Source organism: Pagrus major, chromosome 6 (assembly GCF_040436345.1).
Source record: "Pagrus major chromosome 6, Pma_NU_1.0".
Lineage (NCBI taxonomy): Eukaryota > Metazoa > Chordata > Actinopteri > Spariformes > Sparidae > Pagrus > Pagrus major.
The window spans coordinates 22,061,876-22,078,742 of record NC_133220.1 but is presented as its reverse complement, the minus strand read 5'-3'; the positions used below and the strand labels follow the sequence as shown (position 1 = coordinate 22,078,742).

Genomic DNA, 16,867 nt, shown 5'->3' with positions numbered 1-16,867 from the left:
GGTAATGCAATGTACAACCAGAGACAGGGAGGGAGTTCACTGGGCCACAATAAATACTGTTTGATTAGCCAACAAAAGAGACAGGAACAGTTATGAAACATGCTTCCTAACTGTATGTTCAGTGGCTCTGGTGTTAGTGGGTTGACGTTGTGTTTTATGAGGGGTGGATGTCATAAAAATGAAAACTATAAACATTTACTTTTTAATTAAAATATAATTTGAAGGGAAATAAATACAATCTAGCTTTAAATATAAAACCGTTACTCATTAATTAAATGTATCTGATTTTAAAAATAAAGTATCAATGCATCATTTACGTTGATATATTACGGTCATAACTTCAGCTAAGAGCTAAGAGCATACTTTTAGATTTTAAATACATACAAATGTGAAATTGTAAAATGTAGGCCTATTGATCATTTTTTCTCATGCTACTTTAGCCAGACAAAGTATCAAACCAACTGTTAAAATGCACCAAAACATATAATATGACAAATCCACATTAAAAAAAACCCCAAACTTCTGATAAAACTGTCCCACCCACATTTTAAATGCTTCTTACACCCATGAACGCTAACATAAACTAATGACCAGCTTCCAGTGCTGCACAGAAGATCCACAGAGCCCACATACTTCAGCACAATGATGTGGTGCTGGTAGTTTGGCTCAAAAACACGTTACATTAGGCCTACAATGTCTAAATCTGAAGGGCTGTCCCTTTTCCTTGATCTCTTCACTGATATTTTCAAAAATAATGTGAGGCGCGTGTACAGTGTGCCCTCAACACAAAGCCAAGTCTTCACTCGGCGGCGTCATTGTCAAACATGTTTCCTCTCGAGGCATTTAAGCTCACCACCGTCTGTCCTCAACCGACAAACATGTGAGAGAAGCCTAGAAACGAGGGACGAGTGAGACCTCCTCTCCCTCCGCCTGTCCCTTCCTCGTTTCCTCGCTGTCTTATCGACGAGCCCAGGCAGCTCATTAGCATAAAATGTGTGTCAGTAGGGCAGCGTGGCTCACGTGCCGTGCGCACACGCTGGAGAGCTTTAAGCAGCATTCCAATGTCGAACGAGCCCAATGTGCCGTCTCCACGCGGGGCTCTCGGCCAATGAAAAAGTGAGAAAGAGAAAAAAAAAAGTGGGGGCACGAGAGAGGAGGTGGGTGAGATGTTTTCAGAGAGCGTGACACAGAGAGAGAGAGAGAGAGAGAGAGAGAGAGAGAGATCCCTGATACACATCAACAAACAGGCGGTTGATGGGACACACAAAAAGAGAGGAGGGGAAAAAATGGTCACATTTCTCAGGCACCTGAAAACGTGCTGGTTATTTTAGGACGCGTGTTGCTTATTGATGAGTGGGGAGTGTTTAAACTACTTCCACTCCGCTCATGTTTTAATGGTGACACTACATGGCAAGCAGCTGAATGCTCTAGGACGTGTAATTTAGAGAAGCTCTTTACAAGTGATATCTTACCACAGCCTGGCATCACAAGGTGCGCAGACGGAAAGGCGAGCGGTCCCGTGCATCTTCTTCTCACCTTGAGGAAGTTATCTGGATCAAATAGAGATCTGCTCTAATTTCGTTTTTACAAATATTTCCTTTTAAACTTTTTCTTCGCCGGTCTTTTTAAAAAAAAAAAAAAAAAACCAATGCCCTGTGCACAATCGTGTTGGTCTGAGCTTTTGGATACACTCTCTATGCCTTGGCAGTTCATGACTCTTTCACCTATATCAACGAAACTCCTCGGTGGCAAGCAAAGGCAGTCAGTCCAGCAGTAAACGTCCACGATTAAACAGCACAACGGAGCTCCTGAACAACATCGATCTACAAGGAAACATGGAAAATAGTCCTGGTGGTAAGTGAGCTTTATATTCTACTGGATGTCTTTTGATTTAAAACAGTCTTTGGATAAAAAAAAAAGAAGATATTTTAGCGAGTAATTTTAAAGAAGCAGGCAATGGTGAGCAGATGCCACTGTACACTATATATTATTCTTATACAGTAAATTTGAATTTTTAAGAATGATTTATCAGGACTTTATGAATAACCACACTGATGCGTTGGTGGTTTTGTACACTATTCCACTGCATTTTATTTTGAAAGACTGTGATAGTAGATAGAACATATTTATCAGCTGCGAGTTCGTATTTTCTGCCGAGATGATGTTTAAGGAGCTTTATTTTTTTATGAATCTCACTGCTACAATCAGACGGGAATTGCACATCCTATAATTAAGGGGGGTGAATTTAACTGGCTTTTAAAAACTGTAATTCAGCTGTGTAACATCTGGCGCGTCGCCAGGTGCCTCTGATCTGCAGACAGTTGAGAGTTATGAGTGAGATATCTACTGTAGGACAGAGGGAAGTCCTCGGGAGTCTTTGGACGTCGGACTTCCGATTTTCTGCATGTAAACAAAACTCACGTGAAGCGCGACCCAGGGCGACCCTGAGCGGGCACGTTCTCCTGCCACGGTCGCATGTATCCTCGTGTCATGTGAAGACAAGTCAGATAATCACTCTCACTGTACAGTAGGTGCTTTAATGTCACATGTGACGCGTTTAAGGGAAGTTGCAGAAAGTGGATTGTGACTTTTTTGTAGCACTGTGTGAGTCATTTAACTTGGCTTGGTTTGTAATATCCTTTCTCCGGAACACATGTGAGCGAGGGTAGTTCATGTCAAAGAGTAGTCACGCCCACTGAGTCAAAACAAGTGCCAGCATTTTCCATCCGTGTCGCGGCCACACATGACTTGAGGGAAGGGAAGAAGTGTTGGGAGTAAACATCCACGCCTGCCAGTACCTTGAATCATAGCGGGAGGAGCCGGTGAATGAACCGAGCGCACGTCGTTTATGACACATGCTCATTTGAAAGTAGTTCCCGTTAACTTCGTGGGGCGGATTCAATATCAGTAATGAAATGTTAATATATTTATTAGCGCTAAAATAAAGGTAGAAAGGGATTGAACCACATCACAGCAAGATAAAAAATATATATACCCTAATAAATAATAAATAATGCGCGATGACGCCACCTTTTATAATCACCACATGAATGTTTCTAGAAAAAAAAAAACAACATATATATATATATAGCCATGGTAACTGGCACTATAACGCCCTTGAACAGCAGGTGACCATTATAACTGTCGTGTCTTCTCCTCATCCTCCCCCCGCCCGGTGCACCCTGGGTAGAAACCGTCGTGATGATGTTGGGAATCATGCGCCTGATTCTTAATACGCAGCCACCCCGCCTCGAGCTCACAGCACGTGTATACAGCCTCAGATTCCACGTGCGGCGCTTGATCACCCCCCCACCTCCCCAGCGCCCCGCCCCTCTCCCCCGCACGCTCTGCCGCTCGCGCTCAGCTCGCACGGGGATTCCTCTGTATTTGTTGATAGCTTGGTCAGTGGGTCAGAGAGGTTTAGCAGCTCCTTCTCTCGCCCTGGTTGCTATAAGTGGTCTGAAATGCGTCTCGGTGAACACAGAGTTCCTTATTAAATGTGATTTATCGTTGTTTGGCGTCTGAAATGACATATTAACCCACATTTGGCTGCATTCAAGCCTGGTTTTGGGTGACATGGCTCACCAGTTCCTGTTGTCACTTGGCATACACACACACACCGCTATTTATTTCAGTCCATTTCAGTTCACTCTAAATGCATAAATAAACTATTATCGTGCATGATAAGCAAATAATAGTATTTAGAAAACAAGCCAACCTTGTCAGTACAGTTTATCATCATAAACACAGCCGGGTATCAGTATCGTTTTGTTTGTGTTTCCTGTTGAAAGTCACCATAAATGTTATATAACTATGTGGAGTATTGTGTCTCGAGATTTATGTTTTATCTTTACTCTTGCGTATGTTTACTTTAAAGATAAGATGAAGGACTTCGCAGACTGCTAGCTTTAACGTCACACACCAGAGTGCTGGTGTAGGCCATAATTGTTGTCTCCTTTCTCAAAACTGTGTATAAACTCAGGCTTACAGCAGCCAAATGAAAGGTAAATGTATTATAACGTCATCATCGTAAATCATCAGCGAGTGCCTTAATCAGTATAAGCCCCTATTTAGTGTTTTGCAGGGCATTTTGGGAAAAGTACTGTAAGCTTTCCATTCAACTTCATTTGAAGATTGTACCCTATAATATAATTTTAAGTATAATTTTGTGTCTGGAAGGGATAATAAGCGTTACTTCATGGTAACATGACTTTTTAGTCCATGAAAAATTGTTAAAGGATGACTGTCCAGTGACCTCCAGTGTTCAGAGGGATGACCTTGTGACCTAATAGCACGATTATGTGCTGACCATTGAAGATGAAAAAATATATAAGTCATCCCAAGAATGTATTTTTTTAAAACCTCCAATATGTATGAATGAATGCATCACAGGTGTCATTCACACTAACAGGAAGAATAAGCTCAATGCTGAGCTCTGACGCCAGTCCTGAAACCAGATGCCTGGTGGCTGTCACCTTGATAGATGATCACACAACTAGCTAGTTCGCATTAAAAGCCAAGCTTGATTCAGGTGACAGATAGTGTTTCTATCCGAGGACTGAGTGTAACTTCTTCTAGCCTGAGTTCGGGTGAACCCTCGAGACATAAACTTGTTAAACTTTTGAACTACAGAGCTCCTAAACACATGTTCAGCAGTAATTCACACAGCATTAAAAGATCGCTGGAGGTTCATGTGATATAAAGCAAATTCTGCCCTCATAGACCCTTAAGTGCTTCATAGAGAGACACATGACATGAGGCCAGCAGTTTCACGTGGAGTGAGGCTTACTGCCCATCAACAGTTGTAAATGTTCACATGTAAGAGGACAGGCAAGTTAGGAGGGGGAGTCCCCCCCCAGATATATGGTGTCTATACAGTGTTCCTGCCATGCACACATGCATGCCCACGGGGTGGGAACACATGAGAGGGGAAGTCATAGAGGACTGGCAAAAGGAGGGGCGTTTTTTGTTTATTCTATAGTCCTTATGGCCGTGTGTGTATCCACAGGTCACATGTTGTAACCTGTGCGTGAATACAGCAGAGATGATATTCCCAGAGCTCATTCTGGCACGCAGTCAAACCAGATTCCAGGAAATGGTTACGAGGGGGACACAGAATATGCAATGTTTTCATACACGAGGGGCGGAGATTATGAATGTAGAAAGTGGGTGTGGAGTTCATGTGACTGTCGGGTGTGACCCTTTCCTCTGCAGGTGATACACATGTCCATAAAGCTTTATCTTTATCACACACACCGGATACAGCGCAGGCACATGTAACATTTGTGTGTGAGCTGAAGTCATAGTCTTATACTGGAGCTGCCAGCACACACACACACACACACACAAGCTGTCAGGCCACCAGAGTACCTTACATTCAGTGTTGACACGTGTGAGAAGAGGAATTAAGGAGGCACTTAGAGCTAAACAGAAACGCAGCACGTGTTTTCTCAAGGAGAGAAAGCACAAGAGATGAGGGAGGCTTTTTCCTCAGATGATTCAGAGTCCTTGAGAGGAAATGCGCACAGAATGACACTGTGGACAATCCAAGGGCATTGTTTGTACTTTAGATATGTCCCTTCGGTTAACTTGACTGCAGTGACGTGTTGGGCAGAATAAGAGTTTTTTATTACAAAGCTGTTGATTAAGTGATAGTCACCCCCAGAGAGCGATCATGATCATGATGATATCAGCCAAGTGATGCTGTATCTGCACATGGGAAGCATTTTTGTTAGTAGGCTTTTATGTGAAGGTATTTTGACACCTGACACAGTGATCTACAATCAAATTAAAAGCAGGGCAACCTCTGAACTGAAGATGTGGTACGTCATAAGGGGACCACCGTAATGAGAAGACATATAACAGTTCTTAAAATTGCAAATGTCTCCAATAATAGAGGTTACATTTTTCTATTTTTATTACCATCATATTATAAATTAAAGCAATGATGTCAGCCTTGAGTGTTGGTTAATGAGTTTGATGGGTTCATCCTGAATTACCTGTGATATAAATGCAGAAATCATTGTTTAAACTGGCTAAAACCCTCAAGCAAATCATTTAAATGTGTCAAAATAGCGGCCAACGTGACTGTAACCCTCTGCACCGTTTCTAGTGGCTCTGTGGAATGCCTCCCCCTACATCTGTAGTCACAGCATTAAAGCCCTCTCTATTCCAAACGTGATCAGCCCCAGCGCTTGTTATTGTACTGCTGCTGTTGTCTACACGGGACTGCGCAAAGAGCCTTGTGAGCCGGGCGGGAACTGTGTCAAGAGTCCATGTGAGCTCCCGGTCAGGTGGCTGGGTCTGCAGGCCCGCAGCCAAAACGGGGAGGGAGAGAGGGGAGGAGGTAGGAGAGGAGGAGGAGAGAGAAGAAGGGACGGGCGGGAGGAGGGGGAGGAGGAAAGACTCAGTGCTGAAAGCAGGCAGGCAGGCAGGCAGGGAGCTGGCTGGCTCGGGCTGCACGTGAGGGGCAGTCTTTCATCTTGCAGGGAAGAACACTGTCTAAAACAAGGGGGGTGGGTGGGTGTTGTGTTAAGGGGTAATAGGGCATTTCCGATTTGATTTGACATCCCTAAACAAAGGCGTGTTTATAGCTTGTCTATGGCACTCATTGTGAACATATAGTGGCTGACTGTCATATTGTGATAAGCCTTTTATGGTGTTTCCTGTTTCACATATGCTGATCTGTAGTACTAAGATACACTGTGGCCTATTGTAACACAGAAATGTAATTTAATGTCAAACAGTTTCTCCATTTTCATTTTAATATAGCCATAGAGCACCCGTACGAGGATGTGAATATGAAATGAAATGAAATTATTACATTTTCATTTTCATTTTTACTCAAAAATGATAATGCTATTGTGGAGTTACATTTAATGGTAATTTAGTTATCTTTCAAGTTTACATTATAATTTTAATAAAGTCCCCTTTAGGCTTCCATAAATCCACCTTTCAAACTGTTAAATGTCATGGTATTTGTGGGTAAATAACCCGAAAGTGGGTGCTGGATCAACTGATAACGGTGTTAATCTTACCTCGTCATTATGTTTCTAGCATTATTTATTCACACAGCACCCTCCAACAGCTTTCCAACATGCTAAAGTTTCAGCGCGGCCATTGAATGACAAAGCCTTTTTTTATCTGGTGATCCAACAGATTAGAAACTAAAAGACTCTTTACACGTATCCAGGTCAGAGTTGTTGTTGCTCAAGCTGTGACATTTTTTCTAAATTATTCACCAGATCCAATTTCTGTTGTCCCAACTTGATCAAGGTTTTGTGTGTGGTTGTGGACGTCTGCCAACTAAGCTCACTGAATCAAAGCGGAGCGTTGCTCAATACTTGCACTCCCACGCACATCTCGCATGTGAACGCCGACCTAGATGCAGATCACTGAGTTTTTGCCCCTCTCTGTTCCTCCAGGTGGTGTTATCTTGTACGCCGGCTCATGCGGCAGTGCCAGCCCGAGTCCTGGCAGCCCTTCAAGTGGATACCAGACCCAGTCGCCCTCCTCCCACTCGCAGCCTTCATCCCCAGAGGGTGTCTCCTTTCAGGAGATTGGGGCCCTGAAGCAGAGAGGGGAACAAGGGGGAGGAACTACTTCCCCGCGGATGGTCTTCCAGTTTCCTGAAGTAAACAATGCCCCCGTTGCCCAGATAACGACGGTATCATCGGCGACCTACAACCATCCCACAGTGGCCAAAAGACCCTGTGGTTTCACTGGAACCTTCACCAGTAAGTACCCACTCCCTTCCCTCCTTCCTATTCTCCTCTATGTTCACCTGCTAGCACTTTGTTACTGTATTTCTCCCTCTGATAATGGATGTGTGCCTTTTTCATAGAGACCGGAGGTATGGTGCTCCTGTGTAAGGTGTGTGGGGACATCGCCTCTGGGTTCCACTACGGTGTACACGCCTGCGAAGGCTGCAAGGTGAGACAGAACAAAGACAGCATTATGTCATGTCTTTGTCTTCTTTAGCAGGTGAAAGCACACTGCCACAAAAGACACCCTTCTGACTCTTTATCCTTCTTGTGCCTCCTCCAGGGTTTCTTCAGACGCAGCATTCAGCAGAATATCCACTACAAGATGTGTGTGAAGAATGAGAAGTGTCTCATCATGCGCATGAACAGAAACCGGTGCCAGCACTGCCGCTTTAAGAAGTGTCTCTCCGTGGGCATGTCCAGAGATGGTGAGAAACAAGATACTAAGACATATGGCAACTAAAACTGAAATGATTGTTTCTTGTTTTCTTAGTTTAGAAGAGATGATCTCATTGATCCATGTATACAGGGTTACATAGAGAATCATTATTCAGAGGAAAATTAAGAAAATAGTTCTTAAACTGACTTTTTGATTGGTTGTTAGTGCTATTTATTCATCTAGATTGTATTATTTTCTCTTCATCTTCCTCTCTCTCCCTTCGCCTCCTTTTGTCTTTTGCCCCCTCCCCTGCCTTCCTCTCTCCTTGCCCTGCTGTCTGATTTATGGCGAGAGGAGCTCCTCGGTCCCAGTAGTCATCAGTCATCTAGAAACTGTGACAAATATAGTTTATTTTTGGAAACTGGGGCACAAAGTTGTTGATTACCCCAGATGTACAATCTTGCCTATTTATTTTTCCCAACGCTGACATTTACAGATAATCACGTCAGACATAGTTATTCAGCCCTGTTCATCATGAAAACCGACTTGAAATTAAAATAATATGAATGCGTTTAATCTGCTCTACTGCTGTATTTCACCGCAGGACTCGATCTCCCGGGATGCGGTTAAACTGGGTGATAATAAATCATGCTTTTTACTGGAGCAAACATTTTTAGCTGACCCAAAAAAGCCAAAATGCGGCAGTGAAAAAGTCACCTGCTAACCCATCGGATCACACCGGGCAAACGCGTTTTTACTTTCTGAGCACACACAATAAATACAAAACAAACGTAATGATATTCCCTCTATAGACCCATGGATTTATTTTCATGTCACGTCTTCCACTTGACAACATAATATCTCGCAAATTAACTTGTGATCATCCAATTTTTTTCCCACCTTCAACCTCTCTCTTCACCTCTCCCACCTGCCTCGACCTTCGCACTTCTCATTCACCCTGTCACTTTGTTAATGACATCATGTTCAGGGCTGTTGACCCAGTGACCTACTTCCAGAGAAAAAGGGAGAGCGAGTGCTCAACTACAAGAATGAGAGAGAGAGGGAGAGAGAGAGAGCAGGGGAAGGGTGGTGGGGTGGTGTAGCATACAGCGCGCTATAAATAGGGCTGTCAGTGGTGGTGCAGAATTGAACAGGGGGGGATGGGAGGAGAGGAAATGCTGGAGAGGAGGATGAGGCAGTTGGATGAGATGAAGGCTTAAGTGTCTGTATTGTGGTGAAACAGCTGTGATGTGCACAGTACAAAGGTTTCAGGATTAATAATCCACATAGAGATTATGGATTTAGAACAAGAAGCTGTAGTTTCTCTATCTCGTTTGAATGTGAAGATAATTCTCACTGCCTGTGTTTCTGTTTCTGTATTATTTAAGTCCTGCCAGTAAGAAGCTGGCAGACAAATCGATGCTTGATGCCAGTAAATGCTAACAGAGGATGCTCTCTTCTGCTTGTCCTCAGCTGTGCGTTTTGGGCGTATTCCCAAACGGGAGAAGCAGAGACTTCTGGATGAGATGCAGAGCTACATGAACAGTCTCAATGAATCAGCTTCCATGGAGATGGAGGTGTCACCTCCCCCCGACGCCCCCTGCAGTCCACAGAACCCGACGAACGAAGGAGTGGGCTCCATATCGCAGTCTTACCGCAGCAACTTGATTAACGGTGATGAGAAACCGCTCAAGATGGCTGCCAGGAATAGGAACAGCAACAGCCGCTCTTCGTCTTTCCAGAACAGTTCAGTACAGGAGCCCTCACACTCAGCTGCCCCGACTCAGCACACAGTTCAGGGGGAGCAGACCAACCTGACATCAAGCTACCATGTCACCACAAACTGCCCCGCCAACAATGAAAACACCGCTAATAACACAAATAACATCGACAACGCCAAGTACAACTTCTCCTCCAATCAGAATCGGTGCCCCTTCAGTGGCAGCGTATCATCTCAGTCCTACGCGGCCAATCAGAACAGCTACTCAGACAGGGATTCCCAGAACCAAAGCCCCTGCCCCTGGAAGCTAAATGGAGGAGCCAAAGTGCTGGTAAGACTTTTATTCTCCTTATCGAGGGTGTGATGTGAATATCTATCAATTGAATGTCAATAAAAAGTCCATTACACTTCCTTTAATGTCCTCTCTCTGTCTGTCTCCTTCAGGCGTGTCCTCTCAACTCATGTCCCGTGGCTCCGGCCAGTCGCTCCAGTCAGGAAGTGTGGGAGTCTTTCTCCCAGTGCTTCACCCCCGCTGTTAAAGAAGTGGTGGAGTTCGCAAAGAGCATCCCAGGCTTCCAGACTCTCAGCCAGCATGACCAGGTCATGCTGCTCAAATCCGGCACTTTCCAGGTACATCCAGTTACATCTGTTAGAATTTTTTTGACTTTCTGTTTTTGATTCTTTTCTGATGCTGACCTGGTGTACTTCTGTCTGTCCGCAGGTTCTGATGGTGAGGTTCTGCTCACTGTTTGACCCCAAGGAGAGGACGGTGACCTTCCTCAATGGGCAGACATACTCGCTGGCGTCCCTGAGGGCTCTGGGCATGGGCTCCTTACTGGACGCCATGTTTGAATTCAGCGAGAAGCTCGGGTCTTTGGGTCTGGAGCCAGATGAGATGGCGCTTTTCATGGCTGTTGTGCTGGTTTCTGCTGGTAAGCCTCATACATCTCATACATCTCATTCATGCTCATACATAAAAGCGTGTACTGTTTGTTTGCATATCCTCGAGTCTAACCCTGATTTCTCCTCTCTTTGTCCAGATCGCTCTGGTATAGTGGAGGTTGGAGCGGTGGAGCAGCTGCAGGAGAATCTCATAAAGGCTCTGCGATCTCTCATCACAAGTCGCCGCCCAGACGACAGCACCCTCTTCCCAAAGCTGCTGCTACGTCTGCCGGACCTGCGCACCCTGAACAACCACCACTCTGACAAGCTTTTAGCTTTCCGCATAGATCCTTGAGCTCGAAGAGCCGAAGCTGATCGAGGTATCTGCTTTGGGGATCCTCCCTGCGTCCCCGGGAAAGCCTGGCCTTCCACATACAGCACACTGGCCTATGCATGATGGACAGCTGTCGTGGGAGCTGTGCCAAGTCTGATGCTGTGTGGAAAGTGAAGGATGTGGGCACAGCAGGAGGTGGAGGCTCCTGAACTCAAACTGATTCCTCCTCCACTTGTTTCCAGGCCCACTTGAAAAAAAAAAAACTATCAAAACATAGACTGTGTTCTTCCTTCGGTTCGAGTCAACATCAGACCGTCGAGTCATCACCTCTCTCCCTCCTGGAGTGTGTCAGAGACAGTTTTCTGTCCTGAAGACCAAAAAGAAGAAAGACTAGACTTTGTCCTCCTATCCCAGCTCACAAAGCTAACAAGAGGGAAGCACAGAAACATGTACAAACATTCACCAACAATGGTTTCTTACCATACATTCATGCTCCATACAGAGTATAAAGGGCGCTTTCCAAGACCTTTTGAATCGAAACATAACATAGCAATAGAAATGTCGGTCTGTGTATGCCCTGTTGAAATGACATAAGCTATTTTCACAACATGTCACCATGTGGGAAGTCTTTATGAAAATCACCCATTTGTGATTGAGAAATGTATAACATTTTTAAGAAATGAGAGTCATTTGCATTGTATTTGTATGCGGTAATCAGGGAGAAATTATTGGTCATTTTAGACCACGTCTGATGGGTTCAATGTCGAGGTGTGTTCTTGTAAATTTTGTACATAAACCTTGTTAGTTTGCAGATTCTTGGAAATGTAAATGAAGTTAGTATTGAGATGTTGTATGATGTCACCAATAATAGATTGCTCTCCAGACAGCAGCATTTGAACCACGCGCTCTGAGTATAAACTTTTTATTTGAAGATATATAATTGAGGATATATAAATGTGTCGTTGACTGACTGCATCACCATGTGAATATTTTGTAAATGTTTTATGGTTACACCATAGAGTACCATTATTAAAAAATAACGTTATATAGCATTTCTCCTTGTGCTCATCTTTTTTTTCACTTTCTTCCTCAATGTGATGCTCCCATCAGGCACACCGTGGAGCCGTAGCCTAGCAACAGGGGCAATCAGCCAATTGCACTCCAGCTCTGAGGAGCCATTTGGGGCCTCATTACAAACAAGAATCACCACTTGATTATTGAGTGTGTGATAACAAGTAAATGTAAATTCAGAGAGCGATATACTTCAGTAAATACAAGGTGAAGTTCTTTGCCAACACCGACACAAGGACAAGAAGGAGTTTATCAGCTGAGATGACGCTGTAGGTTCATTTGGGACGTGAGTGAAAGGATCTGGAGGTGAATCGTCAGGGTGCCAGACGGACAAGCAGAAACCCTCACCTCTGTTATCTCTGCAGTTGACTGGAAGGTCTGGGAAAAACTTAACAGTATAAATGTTTGGGAACATTTAACATAAACACCTCTGGCTTTCAGACGTCTCCATATCATCCGTCCATGTGATTTATATGTAGATTTCTTAAATAACTAAATATCACAGACATATGCAGCACAATAGCAGGGATTCATGCTAAAATTAATGTTCCCTCTGAGGTTTCTATGATCGACTTCTGTGACTCCTCATTTGACTGTTTATTTCAACTCAGCAACCTGAATAAAAGCCATAAATCTAGACTCCAAGTGCTCCTCTGGCAGTACAACCATCTCTAAGCAATAGCACACGTCTCTCCCTCAGTGCCAGGAAATGAATAGTGACGCATCAGCTAAAAGCCACAGTACCTCCTGAACACAGCCAAACTTTTATTGTGAAAAAAGAAAAAGAAAGTATGAAACTTCTCAACAGCAAGTCTCACTGCTGCCTCTGCTGTTAGTGAGATACAACCAGTGTTCCAGTCTTTTCTATGAGTCATGTTGTGGTCTTCACACGCCACCTACTGGACAGGACGACAACAAGAACACATTTCGGTCATGACATCATTTCATGATTTAGCACAGGGGACCAAATGTCCCACCTGTCAAAGTCAATAATAACACTACATCACCCACAATAACACAGACAACTGTAATGATGGAGGTGTGTGTGTGTGTGTGTATCATTAAACAACAAAGAGTCAACATCCATCAAAGTGCATCTCAAAGGACTGAGACCAGGACCAGAATACCTGAGGTCTAAAGTTCATTCATGAGGTTAGACAACAAATCCCACCATGAGGTCTGTTTAGTAGCTGATCTGGAGCTTTTGATCAGATCACATGATCTTCATCAGCAAATTGGAGATATACAAATTTCTTTTTTTTTTTAAAGTAGGTTTACAGTGAGATAATTTTATCATTAACCAGTACAATTTCTAGCATGCTACCATCTTCTATATTATTTTAACATGTAACTCATCAGATAAACGTATCTGTTTTTTCTTTTTTCTAAGATAAAAACCCCAAACTTTTTATGAATCAGTTTGTATGCACCAACATCAATAAAGGCTTTTCATAACAAACCTTCTCATAACAAATACACACAATGACCTGTATAAACAGATAGTCACGATTGTGTTGTCTTCATAATAATTATGTTTGAAGTTCAGTTATAAACAGTGTCGTTTTTCACAACTGTAAATATTTATTGAAGTGTTTTAAGTGGAACAATAACAAACAAAAAAATCAATGTTTACATTAATTTTGTGTGGATGAGTGTCCGGTTGGGACAGAGAAGATAGTGTGGCTCATGTGTTTTCACCATGAAAAGTCAAAGAGACACATCACCACATTTAGCTGGTCTCAGCCATGTGGTCCAGTGATTACCTGATTACCTCTCTGGGCAAAGAAGCAAAGGACAAATGTAAGTAACAGTAACCTACTAGCTATGTGCGCAGCACAGGTCCCCAAATGTTCTTGTCTGCTGGTGCCATCTAGTGGCTACAAGAAGGAAGTGTATGCAGAAGTACCATTTTATGGACTGTGGAAAGTTACTGAGGAATCTTCATACACTTTTGCAGTGGAATAAAGGTCAACTATTCATAGCATCATACCATTTTGTGTAATAATATGTGTGTTCTTGTCTTTTTCATTGTGAAGTGGTAGTGAAGTTTGTATTTAGATCACCTACTTCAGTAAAAGTAAAAATCCTTTGTCAAAACATTACTAAAATAAAACTTTGAAATTATTATCAGTAAAGTATACTCATGCTTAAGTGACTTAAGTCCTCGTAATGCAGTAAGATGTTCCCTGTCAGTGTTTTACCATTACAGTATATTTATTCTACTGCTATCTTTTCTGCTGTAGATGTTTAAAGATGAGCTCATTTTAACTTGTTTATATACTGTCAGACAGTTTATTCTCCAGCAGTGCATCATATTCTACAGGATCATCATGTTTTTATAGTGTTGCTTTCCTTTAAGAGTCACGTATCTCTAATAAGTCAACTTTTCACAAGAAAAAAAGCCATGTTTTCCAGATAATGTAAAAAGCATGTTTTCTAGATAATGTAAAAGAAAAGGGAAAAAAAATCATTAATCATTTATATTACGTTTAAAAGAAGTAGGAGATTTCTGTCAACCCATAAAGGTACACTTAATCATGTTTATCACAAAGATTCAAGGTCAAAATCACTACATTTGGAGATTCATGTTTTTCACTCAGTGGTCATCTAAAGTCTAACCAGTAACTAAAGCTGTCAGACAAATGTAGCTGAGTAAAAAATATTATATCTGACTCTTGGATGTAAGTGGAGTCGAAGTATAATGTGTAAAATGGAAATGCTCCTGCAAGTACAACCACCTCATGTTTTAACCCAGTCTGATATTTCAAATTCTAAAGAAAACTGAACGGATGTAATCTTTATGTAAATTCTACAGTTTCTCTACACTGACTGACTGAATGAATGAATGAATGAATGACTGAAAACACTGGCTTCCTGGTTTCAAACATTTTGTTGCCAGCATAAAGATCATATCTCCTGGTAAGCAATAAAATATGGGAACTTTATCAGTTGTAAATCAGATATTGTATCAACATCGATGTAACAGCCTACGTAGCAGCACTTTATCACTCAGGCTTTACACATTCATTTCCAGTTTCAATGGAAGGGGAAACCATAAAATGTGATTAGCGTTTTTCTTTATGTACAGTCTTACTTTGAAGCAAATTCATTATAAAATATGACATCTCTTCAAGTGTAGTAAACAAAAAGGGATGAAGGGTATCGCGGCAGGGACGAGCTCTGGCTGTAACCTTTGGTTTTTTATTATCATCTTTAATACATACATAGTTGATAGAACTTGATGCTTGATAATTGTGTGAGGTTAAGAAATCTACTGACTATAAAACAGCAAAAGTCATTGTTGGTGATAAATTGTGTCGCATTAATTTAGATATTCCATGAGATTTGCTAAATTTATGTGTTAGTTTTATCTGAAATTTTAGCAAATATGTGATTTGAGCCAAAACAGCATACGTATAGCCTGTTAAAGCTAAAACAGTCATTGAATCAATTTCTGCACTTTTAGTTTTTTAATATCTTCAAACACTGGCTCTGGGGACAAACACTTCCCCTGGATGAAATTGCAAAATGTAGGCCAAAACATAATTTTCCTCATGCTCGTACAGCCAGATACATTTATGAAACCACCAGCTACAAGGCACCAGGATACAGGAAATTACATCTACTCTATTAAAAACAGTTTTATATGCTTTCTACGCCCATGTTGACGTTGTTTCTGGTAGTAGTTCAAAGGTGGGAGCTTTCTGGTGAATCTCATTATTACAGTTTTTAAAGCTTAGGTATGTGCGCTCAATAATGTTCTTAACGTCAATCCCATTAGTCTAGTGTGCCTGTTACTAAACCAGTCTGTTACACAAAAACATGAGGTCATAAAGTTCACCAGATCACTGTTGTGTTACTAAAAAAAGAAGACAATGAATTAATGATATGGCATGAATAAATAGTCTACTGTTTAATTGTTCCATTTATGCACATAGAAATGCAAAACATCAGAGATTAGATGAAAGAGTGTACATTAAATAGTATAGTATAAACAAAAAAAAAAGATAATCATACAACATAGGCATTCAGGCAGTCAACATGTTATTTTATATCACCAATTTCACATGTGCAGTGCTTTGTTTGTTTTGTTTTAATAATATATTCTTATACAATTTGAATAGGCTGATTATCAAATATCCTCCATGTCTGAGCCCCTAATTTTCCTCCAAAAGTGGAACAAAATAGTTATGTAATGCATATGTAATTCAGATATATAAGTCCTTTGAGTCTTTCTGGTAAACTCTAGGATGATTAACTGTCCTGGAACACTGTTGAGGGGTCTGTGCCAGCGAAGAGAAACATAAATGACACCCCTGTTCAGCAGCAGCAGTGGTACAGTCCGACTTGTCTCAGTGTTTTGGGAATACCTGGACTTTGCTGGAACGGCTTCATCAGGCCGGGGATAGGGGTGGCGCAGGATCAGGGTTAGAGAGAGATTAACCACATGGAGGCCTATAAAGCTTCAGTGTAATCCCCACACTGGAGACAAATTCAGAGCAAACGACTAGTCTACAAGCAACATTCACTCACAGTGTTTTGGACCAGACGAACCTCAACAAACAAGAGGAAGAGGAGATCAGATTTTTCATATTTTGGATTTGTTTTTGGATTTTTATATTTTGGAAGGACTGCTTACAAGTGTAAATATTACACCTGTGACTTCAGAGTAGTCCACCACATCATCAGCAACACATAGGTGCAAAAAGGGTGAAATC

The 16,867-nt window shown here is 42.1% G+C and overlaps 1 protein-coding gene across 1 annotated transcript; it reads left to right on the top strand.

Moving 5' to 3' along the window:
- Positions 1-1,200: 1,200 nt before the first annotated feature.
- Positions 1,201-12,130, top strand: nr1d4b (nuclear receptor subfamily 1, group D, member 4b). The gene is made up of 8 exons (XM_073467460.1): positions 1,201-1,854; positions 7,425-7,736; positions 7,844-7,932; positions 8,047-8,191; positions 9,616-10,193; positions 10,307-10,492; positions 10,584-10,794; positions 10,903-12,130. Exons 1-8 carry the CDS (start codon positions 1,836-1,838, stop codon positions 11,097-11,099), a joined length of 1,737 nt encoding a protein of 578 aa, XP_073323561.1. The 5' UTR covers positions 1,201-1,835; the 3' UTR covers positions 11,100-12,130.
- The last annotated feature ends 4,737 nt before the right edge of the window (positions 12,131-16,867 follow it).